Source organism: Tiliqua scincoides, chromosome 6 (genome assembly GCF_035046505.1).
Source record: "Tiliqua scincoides isolate rTilSci1 chromosome 6, rTilSci1.hap2, whole genome shotgun sequence".
NCBI lineage: Eukaryota > Metazoa > Chordata > Lepidosauria > Squamata > Scincidae > Tiliqua > Tiliqua scincoides.
Genome location: NC_089826.1, coordinates 31,193,209 through 31,209,808, shown reverse-complemented (window position 1 = coordinate 31,209,808; position 16,600 = coordinate 31,193,209). Strand labels below are relative to the sequence as shown.

At 41.8% G+C, this 16,600-nt stretch overlaps 1 protein-coding gene across 3 annotated transcripts in view; it reads right to left on the bottom strand.

The window, feature by feature from the left end:
- The window catches only part of AFG2A (AFG2 AAA ATPase homolog A), a 209,324-nt gene that overhangs the window by 38,932 nt on the left and 153,792 nt on the right, over positions 1-16,600 (bottom strand). For 2 of the 3 annotated variants that reach the window (XM_066632442.1, XM_066632441.1), the window contains exon 15: positions 9,932-10,096. In XM_066632442.1, the coding sequence (XP_066488539.1) occupies positions 9,932-10,096 (165 nt within the window). Of the gene's footprint in view, positions 1-9,931; positions 10,097-16,600 lie in introns of those variants that run through there. The other variant, XM_066632443.1, reaches the window with a different exon arrangement.

Genomic DNA, 16,600 nt, shown 5'->3' with positions numbered 1-16,600 from the left:
CTACATAAACCTGGAGGCCAGGGATGACAAGGCAGTTGGGAGAGCAGGCAGGAGGATCTGCTGATAGTAGCCCCTGCTCCCGACTCTGGCAAATGCTGCCAACCCAAAGAGGGGGAGCCAGGTGACACAACCCCCCCTTTCTTCTGGTCAACTAGTCTGAGGCCTCCACAAGGGGGTCCCCCTCAGAAAGGCCGGGCAGGCTAGCCCCCTTCCCTTCCCCCACAGGGAGGCCTCACAGTTATTTTTATTGTCTAGAAATAGAACAAAAATTAATAGAATGTCAATCAGATGCTTTACAAACACATGCACAAAATGGAGGAGGAGGAGAACAGATATAAAATTAGTAAGCAGCAAGAGAAGATCTGTGAAAATTCACTAATATGGGGGTTCTCTCCTCCTGTCACGTACTTTTCTAACTCTCTTGCATTCTTAAATACATGCCACCTGTACACACTTCACTACCATATCCCCATCTTAGAAAGCAGTGGGCAAGCAACTTTTTTTTTTCTCCTGATGGTGAATCCCATTTCTTTGACCACAGAGCTCTACAGTGTAATTTTGTGGGGGAGCCCTCACTCCTGACACAAATGTGTTGTCCTCAAAGTCTGACAATCAAGATTCAAGTGGGTAGTCTCCCAGTTCTGCAGTTGTGGATTCCCACTTTTCCCACAGAATTCAATGGAGTGCTCCCATTATTCACATGGCTTGAAGAAGGTGGTAAGTGTATTCCACCTCTGCCCACCATCCATGCCTTCTGCCTGATGTCTTCCTAGTCAGTGTGCCTATGTCAAGAGGGAGACACATGCAGTTCTGCTGGTTCTCAAGACGTGCAGTGGGAGTGGGAAAGAGACTCAGTTCTCTGGTGGCATTTTACTGATTCCATGCATGCATGTCTGGCTTTTTTCAGGTATAGACAATTAACAAGGTCTCCCACCCACACATACTTCCCTTGTTTCAAGAACTCAGAACATCATCTGTTCAAAAAGAGCCTTGCTTCTGACACACTGCTGACAAGCTACTGACAAGCTTATTTTTATCATCCTTATAATTTAAGATCAACATGATTAGTTGAAGCTGCTGTCATAGCCTTATGTTCCAATAATTCATATGATTTCAGCAGATAATGATGACAGAAAAACATCCAATATTAAGCTCTAGGTCAGGGGTGCTCACACATTTTTGGCTCAAGAGCTACTTTGAAACCCAGCAAGGCCCGGAGATCTACCAGAGTTTTTTTTTACAATGTTCGCGCCATCATAACATAACATTTATGTGTACAATGTATGTTGGTGTACCTTGAGTCCCACTGAGTATAACAGGACTTACTCCTGAATAGACATGCCTAGGATTAGGCTGTGAGGCTGCAATCCTAGCCACACTTACCTGGGAGTAAGCCCCATTGAGTACAATGGGCCTTACTCCCGGCGTTTCCTCCCAGAGGCACCTGAAGGGGGGGTCGGCACTCCGTGATCTACTCATTTTGCCTCGCGATCTACCAGTAGATCGCGATCCACCTATTGAGCACCCCTGCTCTAGGTCATTACTACTTTACATTGATACAGTACCAACATAATACCAAGGTGACACAGTCCTTATTCAGAATGCAGTGCCAGCAATGGCCTCCTGGATGTTTCAGCAAGGCTCTTTTGGTTGTTGGCATGCCCCCTACCATGGATTTAATTATCCACAGAATGCAGTATCTGTGGGGGGTCAGGGAATGGATCCCCCATGGATACCGAAGGCCCACTGTACTCCTAGTATCACTGCTTGAAGTTACACAATCAAACAAGCATATACTTGAGGCCCCCGTATCCATGGATCCCATATCCACGGATTCACTTATCTATAGATCAGGTCTGCGGGCCCGTGGGCCACTCTACATGCATCCTCTCCAGAGGCGAAGGGAACTCAACCAGAGTATAATGCCTTATAAAGCATTAGGTGGCTCGGGGAAACCCTTGGGGAAACCTTTTATGAAAAAAAACCAGAAGTGACGTTTAACCATCTCTAAGGCTCAGTCTGAGCCTGGCAGAGGCTGTGGACAGATATCCGCAGCCTCTACTGGGCTCAAGGGATCCTCCAAAAGTGAGGGGAGCATACTTCCCCTTACCTCTGGAGGGTAGGGGTAGGTGTCCCCTTGTATCTGCGGACTCAGGTATCCACAGGGGTTCTAGAACAGAACCTCTGTGCATACAGGTGTATGCTTGTATGAATGGATCCCTACCAAATAGTGGGAAATTTTGCACAGCATACACTACATGTTCCAATTCTGCCTCTCTTTGCTGTCTCAATTAAGTCCTTTGAGCATTGTTCTGAAATCTTGATAAGGAGAGAAGCCAAAAGAGAAACTGCCTATTTGGAACCAGAAGTTGCTTAGTAGAGGACAGCCACACTTTCATTAATGAGCATGCAAGGCACATGGAAACCATATATACATATTAGGTTCTGGTTGGAAGGAGGAATTGGTACAATATGAGACAAAAGATAGAGGTGGAGCCTGTTTATCCATGAATTTGGCTCAAAAAAGGACCCCCGGACCCATATTGGGCCAGACTTTGCCCTATCTGATCTCTCCAAAAATAACTGGAGCTGTGTATCTGCCCACAGCCTCTGTGGGCTTCAGAATGGCCCACAGAGGAGAAAAAAACATGACATATGATTTCCCTCGAGAGGGCTTAAGGGGCTAAAGAGCATGGATTTTATTATCCACGATTTTCGGTATCTGTGGGGGTCTGAGAATGGATCCCCGCCACATACTGAGCCCCATCTATACACTAATATTGTGACAAAAGATACACAAATCTCCAAGATATTTAGTGTTGTCTATGTAAAAGTTCAGTGGCAATAATATCACCTATTGTAGAGGCACACAGTGGGAAAGCAAGCTTCCAAGATGTGCAAGACAAAGTATCCATTTACTTAGATGGTACTCATCCCTGTGACTCCAAAATGCATAGAGTATCCTTGTGGGAACCTCACTCAGCAGCCGTTATGTGGTAGAGCCTGTGAAGAAAGCTACTTCCTTTTAATCACAAACAAGAGAAGTGATTCACCTCATTTTTGCTGAATGCTGACTTTTTGAAAATAATCTGAGTGCCAGTGCTTTCCTCACCTTCTCTCCACCTTTGCCAAACACATTTTTACAGTGCTAATAGCATTCCCACCTTACCTTTGTTGAACAGGAGTCAATTTTCAACCACAGCTAAATGTTAAAAAGGAACAGAAATTAATTTCTCTGTAAGATTCCAAAAGAAAGCAGAGAAGCTCAGTAAAGGACTGATGCTTATAAATCTTGCACTTGTTGATGCCATTTAGGTCACCATGGATAGTAAATACATTATACTAGCAATTCTCAAACAGTGTGTTGTCACATACTGGTGCGCTGTGAATAGTCTCTGTAGGTATGGCACAAGAGCTTGGGGGAGGGATCATTTATTAGTAAGCCCACTGGGGGATGTGAGCCCCCTACCAAGAGTGGGTGTGCCTTGGCAATTTTAGTGCCTTGTCAATGTGCCATGAGATAAAACATAGATTAAACATAGACCGTGTGTGTTTGTGAATGTGTGTGTGTTTGTGGTCCATGTGCACACACTGAAAACCAGGGATGGGCACTAGACTCAAATTGACTTGAATTGTGAAAAACACTATTTTTGGCAACTCAAGTTGACTTGAGTTGTGGACATCACTGACTCAGATTTGACTTGTGGTCAGTGACTTGGAAAAAAGTAATGTCCAAAATTGACTAGAGTCTCTGTCTACAGTCCCTAGTGTGTGCGTTCTTGCTTGCTTTTTTGACCTTGTGGATGATCTGGAAGTTGACTTCAGGCTGAAGATAGCAGCAGATGTGGTGAGAGGAGGATAAGTAGTTTCAGGAGGTGGGCGCTGGGGGGTGCGGTGAGAAAGTTGGTCGACTTTTTTTTTCTTATGCTCTTTTCTCAAAATGACTCATGACTCAACTTTGAAAGACTCAAAATTTTCTGCAAGTCAAGTCACAATGCCATGCACTATGACACGTGACTCAAGTCACTGACTCGTGACTTGACTCGTTGCTTGGCCCAGTGACTAGAGCAGGGGTCTCTAAACGTTTAGGCCAAAGGACCACAAAGTCACTTCTGGTTTTTCAGGACAACTAAAAGTGATGTTTTTAGGCCTTTAGAAGGCATTCTGAGGGTAGATGCATGTCTTCCCCAGCCCTTAGAACACCCTCCAGATGTAACTGAAGCACAGCTCTGGTCACATTTGGTTGAGCGAGCCAGAGGCTTGCAGGGGACCAGGGGCTTGCTGCGGGCAAGACAGAGGCTTGTTGCAGGCCACATCTGGATCCCGGGTCGGGGTTTGGAGACCCTCTGGCTAGAGCAAATGCCTGCTGAAAACTGTTAATTCTTATGCAGCACGTTTATACAAGTTAAAGAGAAAGTCGCCCCCTGAAATGTATAGCACATTTTCAGATCCAAGAAACCCATTTTATAATATCACCATGTTTATTCTTCTACTTCCTTTATAGTAACTCTTCTCTACCACCTCCTAAGTCCTGCAAAGTTCTACAGGAGTATGATCACCTGTACCTAAACAAAAAGACAAATTTTGAGGAGACAGATGTCAAGCAAGTGTATCCATCCGATAGGCCTGGCATCTACTTCCTGATATTACAATTCACAAGACAGGAAATCTTATTGTCAAACGGAACTCTGCTAATTACATTGTGAACTTTTTTGTTAGATAGATAGAAACCTTTATTGGCATACAAGCAGTAATATTAAAGAGAGACAATGAATTAAAATTGTCATAATAATGCAGACACTGTGACCCTCTAGCATTGCAATCCTATACAGGACACGGAGTCAGCATAACAGCACGGGGCAGCACTAGTACACTACTGCAATTAGTGGATAACTTGCATATGTGGTGCCCATTCTGGAAGCATTTTGGTAATTACAAGGCTGCCACATCAACGTGAACATATACATCCAATTAGCCACCATTTACAAAAGGGTTATATAACAGATAGACATCACAGTAGAAGAGATCTGCTAAACTCAAAAGGAATCTGATGAAATTAGTGAAAATCACTAGTCAATCTGCAGCAGAAGCAACAATATATTACACGATACACACCCAAGAGAGGAACTTCATAGTCAAAAATGCCCATATGCTAGATTTTTTTTTGCTTCCATTTCCCGTGAACTCATAGCTGTATAGGTAAAAAGGGCAACATTATCAAGAGTTTTTTGTTAAAAAGTGTTATGTACAGTAAACCCTTCTTGTCTATGGGTTTGGTGCCCACATGGGTGCTGACTCTGCATCAGAAGGGCCTCAATGACCCCCTGCTAAAGTTGACTGGAAGGGTCTTCCGGTTGCATCCAGGAGGTGTTCTGAGGCCCAGGGATGCCACATGCAGCCTCCCCTTACTTTAGAAGGTCTCAGAAGACGTCTAGAAGACACATCTGGTTTTCAGTGAAAACCGGAAAATGCTTTTCAGAGGCTTACAGGAAGTCCAGGGAAGGCACTTTCAGTTGCGCCTGGGAGGTGTTCTGAGGACTTTCTGCATCCACAAAAATTGGTATCCACAGGGGGTCCGGGAATGAATCTGCTGCGGAAACCAAGGACCCACTGTAAATATTTTTTTAAAATAATAATAGATATAATGAGAAATACATAATCACATTTCCATCTTAATTCTTAATGAATAAATACATGTTCAGGAAAGGACCTCATTCAGATTGGTAGCCCAGTGTGATGGAGGGTGCTAGCACTTCCTCCCTGCACTGTTCTCCTGATGATATTTTCCTTCCTAGCTGCTATGTGCTGCAGGAGGAACATACTTATGCATGCAAATAGCATTTCTGTGTTTCAATTTTGTGTGTAAACAGCAGCTTCTCTTCCAGAATAAACAGCAGCTTCAGGGAGAGGAAAATTTTCATCAAGAAGCTAGAGAGGGAAGGGTTAACTGCCCTCCCCTTCCATGGTCCCAGTCAGGATCAGGTCACCTGTGACTGTTATTTAAAACAAAAAGATTGAAATGCAAGGACACATTTCTCCTCACATCTAACTTGACCTTTAGTGTCATGAAAGTTGCACTCATTGTGCGGCAAACACATAACTTTGCCCTTCTCCTCATATCACATCTCTTTGTGCTTGATGTCTGAAAAGCGGGACAGAGAAAATACTACTTCCAATTCAGTCTCTGTTGCTGTATTCACGTTCTGTCTCTGTTTGAACAGTCAAGGTTATTTTGCAAATGTAATGGAGGATGAATACTCAGTTCAAATCTAAAAATGTTTACCTTGAAGTGTTTGACCTTTCTTCCTAGTAAGCCTTCTTAAAACTGTAACCAAACTCTGAGTGACCTATCAAAATGGGAATGTGATACGGGAATACGTCTGGTTCATCTGGGTTGCCTCTCTCCACTCCTTGCATTGCTCATGCTCAACTACAGATATGCATATTGTGAAAGCAGGTCAAAAGCACAACAAAACAGAGTCCTGAACAGAGTCATTTTCAAGTAATAAAACTGTCAGCATTTGATTTGAAAAAGTGCCTTTGCATCAGTAGGCCCTGTCATTGTGACTTACTTCTAATTAGATGTGCTACAAGACTGAGATGTACTAGAGTTTGGGCACAGCTATATAATAAGACTTTGTGAGTCTGAAAAGATGCTTCTCGGATTCAGTTATGTACATGGTGCCAGCAGACTGAAAGCTTGTCAGCATGTTGTTTTGCATTCTCTGCGTAACCCTTGTGAGTTATTGATGAACAAGGAAGATCAAATTTAGACCATGTTCTCTAAGTATAAGTGATATATTTATGGTCTCTTCTCATGCTGAATATCACTGGGTTTTTTTTTTAATGGTAAGCAAGATTATATGATATACTATGTAACCTGATGCCAATTACCCCATAACTTTGGCGGTTACACCATAAACTGTCTACCATAAAGACTAAAGTTAAGCCTGCCTCACAACTTTTCCATAAACATATGCACCTCAAAGTGATACCAGAAATATGCTGGAAAGATGTCTCCATTTTTATTATTCTCAACAGATCCATGATCAGAATATTTCAAACATTACTTAGCCTGCTTATTAGAAGCCTTGCCTTTATAGTTGCCTTTAGGGTTTAAAAAGGAATTTGTTTTAGAGCTGGAAGGAACAGATGAAAAGGATGGATAAGTTGCATCTTGGTTTCCAGGAATGTACTGAATACTACTTTCTTGAATAGAAAGGCGTGCACCTCTTAACAACCGTTAACAATTGCTTAACGACCGCATATATGACGGTGGTGGTCAAAGCACAATAAAGATGCTGTTGATGAGGCAATCGCGTCTCCCATAGCCTGCAGCAGAGGGTCTGTTTACACAACAGAGAGGCTCTTAAAGCAAAGAAGAGGCAATCTATCGCCAGTAGCCTGTGCAGCCAGCTAGTGTCTGGCAGGGAGTGTCTGTGAACTCAACAAATGCAATAGATTGAACTGAAAGTTCACTTAATGACCTAATCTCATAACAGCAGGGATTGGAGAACATATACCTGTCGTTAAGTGGCACACATCTGTAATATAATCTGCCTCATACATTTCCTCCGCAGTTTGGAGAGAAAGTATTTAGGACTAAACAGATTATTTCTTCTCTCAGTTTGCAAAGGCAAGTGATATAAACATCTTTTAAAAATCAAATCTAATAAAAGATCAAGCTATGCACCCAGCCTTCATTCTGCCAAGACATGTTTCGTTTACATTCACCCTTTTATTGCAGATAATATATGATAATTATAATTATATTATCCTTTCCGGATAAGAGAGTTTCTGAATGACAGAATTAGCAACCTGACATCTGTCAGGATCTACATGACTTCATTTTTGCTTGCAGCAAGCAGTAGTTTACAGCTTCGTTTGCAATTGTAATTACGACACGGAAAAGCAAATTAAGAAAGCCCATGTTGAACTTCATAAAATAAACAGTGTCAGTTTTCTTGAGATAATTTATGTACAATTTAAAGCCAAACATTTCCAAAAAATATAAAGAATGGTTAGAAGAAAATAAGTGAAAGCTTTAAAAAAGAAGCTTGGATCAGCATTTCCTAAAATGCCTACTAGTTCTTCTGCTAATTTTAAAATGGGTCAATCGAAGTATTGCTTTAAGAAACAGACATATCACATAAGCTACTACTGAATACAAATGAAAATTGAAAAGGAGATCACAAATGGGGTCCACTGCAAAGGGCCATATCGGAATGTTTTGTTTTTTTAATTGGCATTAGGGTTCATGAAACCTCATCTTCCTACCGCAACAGCTGAAAAGTCAGTGAGTTAAACTGGAGTTCTTCTGGAGTACCCTCTGACAGTGTCAGCCAGTGTTTCTCAAACTGTAGGTCGGGACCCATTTCAGTTGGGTCAATTTCAGGTGGGTTCCCGTTTATTTCAATATTCTATTTTTAATATATCAGACTTTATGCTACCCTGGTCTGTAACTGCATTTGGGGAAATGTTACAGATCTGTCCTTTTAACAGGATACTATGTATACGCTTTTAACAATGATAATCGATGGGACTTACTCCTGGGTAAATGTGGGTAGGATTGCAGCCTAGGATTGTTAAAAATTTCCTGCTTGATGATGCCATTTCTGGTCATGACATCACTTCCAGTGGGTCCTGACAGATACTCATTCTTAAAAGTGGGTCCTGGTGCTAAGTTTGAGAACCACATAAGGATCAGAACTCACGAGGGTCTGTGTGAACACCCAAACATTTCTTCTCATGATCCAAGGCTTCCCATATCTCCCATTCAGAAAGTAATTGTTTACAGTGTAACAATTACAGTGTAACAATTACATACAGTGTAAACAATTACATTCTGAATGGAAGATACGGGAAGCCTTGGATCATGAGAAGGAATGTTTGGGTGTTCACACAGACCCTCTGGATTCTGATCCTTATGTTTAAGGAACAGGTTAGTAAACATAATGTGGTGTCATAAAAACACATCAAAAACTTGCTGTTAATTTTAGCAAGCCCAAAGACTTAAAGGTAAGTTTACTATGTATCTTGTAAGAACAACCAAGACTTTGACTGCTGTAAGTATGAACTGGTTAAGGGTCGAGATTGTACAAATTTTTACAAAAATGTAAAATATGATATACTGTAAAGTGATATATGCCTTCTGTCTTTTCATTTGCCCATCATCTTATTTAGCTCCAATTCTCTCAATGGAAAGAAGTAGAGAACATTTGAACACAGCTTCTTGCCTAGTGGTCTTGTCATATCAAGAGGGAAGTTAAAGATTTCCAGTTCAAAAAGAGATGTGAATGGACAAAAATCCATCTCCGACATGAATCTGATGCCACAGAAGACAGCTCAGGTAGCTAGGAGACTGATAAGCACATCAGAAGACAAAGCTAGTCTGCAATTCTGAGGACTACAAAGGGTAATGTGCCTGTCTCTGACTTCTGTGGCAAGTTCGTTCTTGTAGACTGCCCTTTTTTCTGTGTTGTGTCTAATAGGACTGCTATCTGGCTAAGTCTTCTTCACTCAGACCTTTATTTTTTAAACATACTTTAAAAACCTTAAATATGTACATGCCAGTGAACAAGAAACCAGGGTTATCACTTCTCTGAACAATTCTAAAGCCCACTTGGATTTTATATTCCCCCACACAATTGCTTCAGACCAAGTCTTCAACCCAACTGCAATATTTGAAATTTTGTGATATCTGAAGCACTCTATTGACTTGGATGAGAGAGTCTGGTGTTCAAATTCCACCAACGGAGCATGTGGCCTCAACAACCCTACATTTTCTGTTCTGTCAACTAATTCATAATATTGCAAGAAAGAAGACAATGAACATAGTGGCATGAGGGGAAAGTGATGTAAAAGTGATCCAATGCACAACAACAATCGTTATTGGTGTTAGAATTTCACATTTCCATTAAGGTTTTATTACCTCTGCTCCTGAATACTTCTGTGTTCGTTGGACCAGCTCATCTAAGTCGACTTCATCAGAGACAGGCATGGTGCAAAACTGAAGCTTAAAGATTTCTTGACGAGTGGTTGCATCAGGCAAAGGCACGTATATGATTCTGTCAATTCGACCAGGTCGCATCAAAGCCTACGGTGAAGAAACCAACAAAGGTCACCCATCAACTGGATGAGGAGGAAGCTGCCAAAAAGGACATATTGTATATTTTTTCTGAGCAACTATTTTAACACATTGTTGCAACGGACGATATGCTTGTCACATGGCTAGTAGAGGCCTGCGATCTGGGACTAGCAGTGGCAGTGGGATTTTTTACTTTGCTTAAACCCCTTTTCACTTTGCCTTTTTAAGCATCAACAACACTTACAGCTCTGGTAGTACTGATAGTTTTCCTAGCAGCTGGTTCCTGATGGTCGCCGACTTCCTCCTCCTCAAATTGATCAGGAAATGCCCCATGCATTGAGTTCCTTGGATATTTCCTTGTGCATGCTTCATTCAGTGCCCTGTACACTGTACTCCTGCCTACACTAGAGCCTTACGTCATTCAGAAGGATCTTTTGGACTGCTGCAACATTTGACAGTTCATGTTGCAGTCTCTTACTCTGCCGTATCTCTAAGCATTATGCCTTAGACACACTCATGTCATCATAACATCATGTGTTTACTGTCCTTACTCAATGTTATTGACTACTGCTAGAGGTCTACCCCCTCAAAAAGAGTTATGAAATCCCCCCCCCCTCATGCAATGATTTCTTACAGTCACCATGCAATGGTATTCTTGAGCCAAAGTAATGTAATTGTAGCGGCGTGGGAACCACAGCTGCGCTACTTCTTCCCGTGCTGCTGGGTAAGATGAGAAGACCTGAACCACGTGGAAAGACACCACACTGAAAGTTGACATTGCTGGTATGAAGAGGGACAACAGCTCCCATGCTGGTGGGAATTAAGTGAACCATGAGCGTTAGCTGTTTAAAAGAGCTCAACTTGTGAAAGACTCCATACTGAAAAAGTAAAGGCTATGGAATCTGATGCATACACATCATAACCCTTCAGGCAATCATGTTTAACCCCACAGAAGTACATACTGTGGTGACAGCACAATAGGAAAATAAAAACACTGGATTTCCCTAATTCCTCCTTATACAAGTTTATATTTTAAAATGACCTTGTCATGGTGTTTGCATTTGAGCCTAGTCCTTCAGACCTGTAATCATTCTTGTCAGCTTCTACTTTAACTATTCAGTTGCAAACCCATAGTCCATTTGCCCATGACTATAAGCGCATGGACTCTTCTCCTACTCCAACTATCTCAAACAGGCAACTCTCTGCTGTTTACAGTTCAGGGCAGCCTTGAAGACAGCTGGGGGTGGGGTTTCAGCATATCAGCTATTCTCCCAGGATCAGGAAATTCATTCAGTTCTAACAAGTTCATTGAGGCAATACTCCCCCACGTCCACATAATTAAACAATGCAGTTCATAAACTTAAAGGAGTTTTATTAGTCAAACAGCCAAATAAAATCATATCTTTCAGAAGTTCTTCTATCTTCAAATGTGGCAATCACATGAGGGCTTTCAGCAAAGGTTTCATAACAGCAAAGGCAGCAAATAAAATAATAAACATTATCTAAACATAGTTACATGCTTACTACTCTTTAGATCCACTTGCTGTTCCAATAAACTGCAGGGCTCCTGGCTGTAAGGCTAGCTAGCGCTCTGTACAAAAGCTGACTCTAACTTAAATACCCTTCTCCCTGCTTAAGACACCTGTTATCACTTCCACATTAGAGAATAACACAAAAGGTTTAAGTTAACACATGCAAACCTTTCTCTACTCTCCCAAGGTCCCTGATCCCTCATATCACAGTCCTTAAAATACCTAGGCACTTTATACACTCTTCTTCCACTATCCAACTTATCAGATCTTTTTCAACATCTCCTCTTTCCCTTTTTCCAGATATTATATAAAAATAGAGGAATCAAATAAAAAACCTTCGTGACAGACCTTTTAATTTCCGAAAAACATTTTCATGTTGGTAACAAAACTGCTTGCATGCAAATCCTATATTTTAAATAGATTTTCAGCTGGATGTGCTTAAGGCAAGCACGTAACCCAAATTGTTTTTTATGTTATAGTTCTCCCTTGGGCAGTGTAGTTTGAGTTCCAGTTGACTAGAGATATTGCACGGTTGTCCTGGGCTCTCAGCCAATAAGACTTTTCCCAGCCTGATCATGTCAGTGAAAGTCACGCTGAAAAATAGTAGGAAAAAGCTTTCCTTCCTGCACAGCATTGATCAAGTTAACACCCTTCCTAGAGTTTCTTTTAAAAGACCATTGTGAGTACTGTAGGGTGGAAAAATGTGTCTTGCATGCTAGGAGATGTCCTGTTATTTTTAAAACAAAAACAAGAATATCCTCAGTTAAGGAAACTCTACAGCAAATACAGTGTAGCCACCCATACGATCATCAGAGTGTTTTCTTGAAGTTTCAGCAAACTAGGAGACATCACTGCCAGTTCATTGTTTAGTCAGGATGCATTCAGATCAGGATGCTGCTTTGGAATTTATAGCATTTTGGCTCTGGGCCAGGGTCCCTCTAGGTGCATGCAATAAGCATGCACACTTTTGTTCCCCAGCAACAGCTCCCTGCAATGTTGCAGTCAGGTTTGAAATTTCATCCATTTTCTGGAGCAACTTTTTGGACAGTATGTATTACACTGGTTATTACTGGAAAGAGAAGATCCTTCATTCACAGGGCCAAACATGTGGCATCTGAGTCTGCTTTTACAACTGAATCAAAAGAAAGTTAGATACTTCTGTAATTCAGGGATCTGTTTGCATCACTTGCAGAGAGCATAAAAAAAAGGTTATAGCACTTCTGTATCAGGATAACAAGTGCAGTAATACTTCCCATAGTGCTGCTTCCTTTAGCGCTGATTCGTTACGGCACTGTTTGTCCTGATGCAATTGACAGCTATCCTAGTCAATGGGAGCAGTGCATTCTGGGGACAACACGGGGTCAATCGCTGCCATTTTCCTGCCTTATCTTTAACTAAGTCTCGATTAGCTGTGCTTCACACAGGGCATGACTTTCCAGTAATATATTCCCCATGCTGTAGGAGGTATTATTGTAATACTGTTTAATTTGAATTCGAAGAATGGCCCATTGTAATTGGGCTCTCCCAGAGTGACATTTGGGCTTTATCATATCTTGAAAATTTGAACATTTTCTCTTCTGTCATTTGCAGCTAATGAGTTTCTATGTGAGAACAAAGTGCCTATTTTTAGCCATCATCTACTTAATGATGTCACTTTCTGCTTAATGATGTAATTTCAGGCCCTCAGCAGGCACCATGAATGCTAACTTTAGCTCTTTGCATGAAATGAGTTTGACACCCGTCCTATCCCCTTAGAGCAAACATTTTGGCAGGAGGGCCACATCATCTCTCTGACACTGTGTTGGGGGCTGGGAAAAAAGGATTAATTTACATTTCAAATTTGAATAAATTTATAAAAATTTACAAAAATGAATACATTAGAGACAGATATGAATGAATGAATTTTGCTGAGCTTATTTATAATGAGAACTATAATATAGACATGTAGAACCACATGAGGACTATAAACTGTTTGACACACACCTCTTTCACAGTGAAAACTTAAAGACCAAGCCAGAAATAAATGGAGACATAAGTTGTTCAGAGGCAATGGGAGGAGGGTTAAAATAATGTCCAGGAAAAAGCAAAAAACACATGGAGTCTATAAAAGGCCTTGCTCTAACTTGATCTGCAGCTCATGTCCGCTGGGTTCAATTGGCAGTCGCGGGCCAGCACAGGCTCCAACAGTCTCCGGAGGCTAATTGGAAACTGGGGGCTCCCTGCTGGCTGGATTGGGGACCCTGAGGATTGTAAATGGCCCCTGGGGTGGGGTTTGCCCATCCCTGGCTTAGAGCAACTGCTCTCTTCTTGGCTCAGAATAGCAGTTCCCAAACAGAATAGCAGTTCCCAAGTAGTGACCCACCATGAGAACTGGAAATGGGACATTCCACCTTTAAACTGAGTGGCCCAGAAATGGGTCCGTGACAGTGCTGCGAGGACCCAGGGACATTCTAACATGCCTGGGGGCTCCTGAAGCCTCCACAAGGTCCTGGAGCCTTGCAGCCCCCTCTGCAAGCTTCCGTGCAACTGCCCAGAGATCTGGATGCCAATTGAGGCTCACTTCTGGTTTGCACGATCACAAACAGGAGGACACTGTCAAGGCCCCCTCAAACCTGGGGTTGGCACTAAACATGCAGGTTAACTACTTATAATTTAACTAATAGAAGAAAAAAGTACCCTTCTATGTGTCACATTTCTTACAGTGCAATCCTATACATGTCTACTCAGAAGTAAGCCCCAATGAATGGGACTTACTCCCATGTAAGTGGGCATAAGATTGAAGCTTGAGACCTTTTACAGTGTGACCAAGAGAGAACATTGGAAGCAGACTATTATAACAGAGACAGAGATAAAACTATTTTAAAGGATCAGGCTATAGAACATTTCTGTCATGTCAGTCTTGCTCAATACGTGAAGCATTGTGCAAGTTGACAAGAAAAGACTTGATGTGTTTGACAGCAGGTGTTCAGGAAAGAATCTGCAATATCAAGTGGCAGCACTTTGTAAGGCACAGTCAACAAGGCTGAAACCTTTTACATGGCTGTTACCCAAAAAGTATTAATAAAAAGGAGAAGAAACAGATGACTTGATCTTCCAGCAAGATTTGACAACTCAGAAGGAGAGGATATTTATTTGAAATGAGTTCAAGTAAAATAAATGAAATGGAATCAACATGAATACATTCGTAAGTGAATTAGAACATACCTCTCCTTAGTAACCAACGGTAAGGGCCTTTGCTTGAATAATCTATATTGTGCAATAATTGTCGAGGAAAACAGGTACAACCTGCTTATGTAGCATTAGCTCACTGTGCAGCAGACAGTGGGTTGTGGTTCACTTCCACAAGGCCTGGGGACCACCTTGTCCCTGGGCACAATATGGGGACACTTGATAGAATCACTTTGTTAAAGCTAAACTGATTTAGGCCTGGTCAGTGCCTGGATGGATGAGCATTTGGGAATCCAATGCAAGCTGCACTGAGTTCCATTCTATGATAGAAGTACAGTATAAATGTACTAAAAAATAAAGCAGACTTTAAAAACTAGGCATTCCTAGATCTAAAACGTACGTTTTATATTCTGTTTCCTCCCTGTAGCTATATTTCATTTATAGTGTGATTGGAGGGGGCAGTAGGGAAGGGAGGAAGTCTCCTTCTCAGTACAGTTTTCCAATTGGCTCACTGCTGCCACCCCAAGACAATTTTTATTCAACACACAGACACAAAGTTGTGTCAACTGATGTTTGAGCATCAGGCTGAGGGACACAGTGAGCTGGCATGAAGCACCCCGCTCCCTGTGTCAGCCTACTGGCTCACCACCTGCCTGGCCATTCCACCCTCTCTACTTACCCATCATTTTGTCACTCATTTTTTAGAGCAAGCAAAAGGAGAATGGAGGGAGATAACTTTCTTCTTTTTCCACTACTGCTGAGGATCCCAGTGAGGTGGATCTGTGGGAGGAGATAGCAGCTGCTGCCACCCTGTTCACTCTTCTTCCAAGCAAGTGATTGGGAAAAGGGCTGTAGCTTCTGCCATTTCCTCCCTTCTGCAAAATATGCCAGGGAGGGAGGGGCCGGATTAGCAGAAGCAGCAGAGAGAGGAGGAAGGAGGAGATAGTAGCAGCTATGGTGGCGGACAGGATGCACTTGCAAAAAGCCAAACAAAATAAAAGAAGGAAGGGGGTTTAGCAGAGTTTGGGTGCTACTGTAGGTGCCAGATTGGCTTGAGTCAGGCATGGGTGCCTATGTGCATACATGCGGGCACATACAGTATATTCAACAAAAAAACTACAGGTGTGTGCCACTTAACAACCTTCCACTTAATGACAGACCGCATATATGATGGTGGTCAAAGCACAACAAAGAGGCTCTTAACAAGGCAGTCGGGACTCCCATAGTCCACAGCAGAGTGTCTGTTTACACAACAAAGAGGCTCTTAATGCAAAGAAGAGGCAATCAGTCTCCAGAGGCCTGTGCAGACAGCTAGTTTCTGGCAGGGACTGTGTGTTTACACAACAAAGGCACTAAGTTGGGCTGAATGTTCACTTAACAATCTAAGTGCATATCAACGGGGATTGGAGAACTTATCCCCATCTTTAAGTGGCACACACATGTACGTATTTTAAAAAATAGAGTAAAAATACGATGCCGTTTGAAACGCACATTTCAAATAAAAATGGACAAAAAACATAATTTAAAAGCCAGCAATTAAAGATTTTACATTAAATGCATTTCTAATGCATATAAATTATGAGATAACATACAGAAAAAAAAGGAATTCCAGCTAAGGAGTTATCTTTGTGGAGTTTATTTTCCCTCAACAGAAAATATAGTGTGAGTTTCTGCTAATTTTGTAAATGTACTAAATTCATTCAACCACTCTGTGACAGATGGCATAGTGGGAGATTTCTACAACCCTGAGTTAAATTTGCTCAAGGGGAGATATAAACAGTATATTTAGAAGAAACAGCAATGTGCCCATACA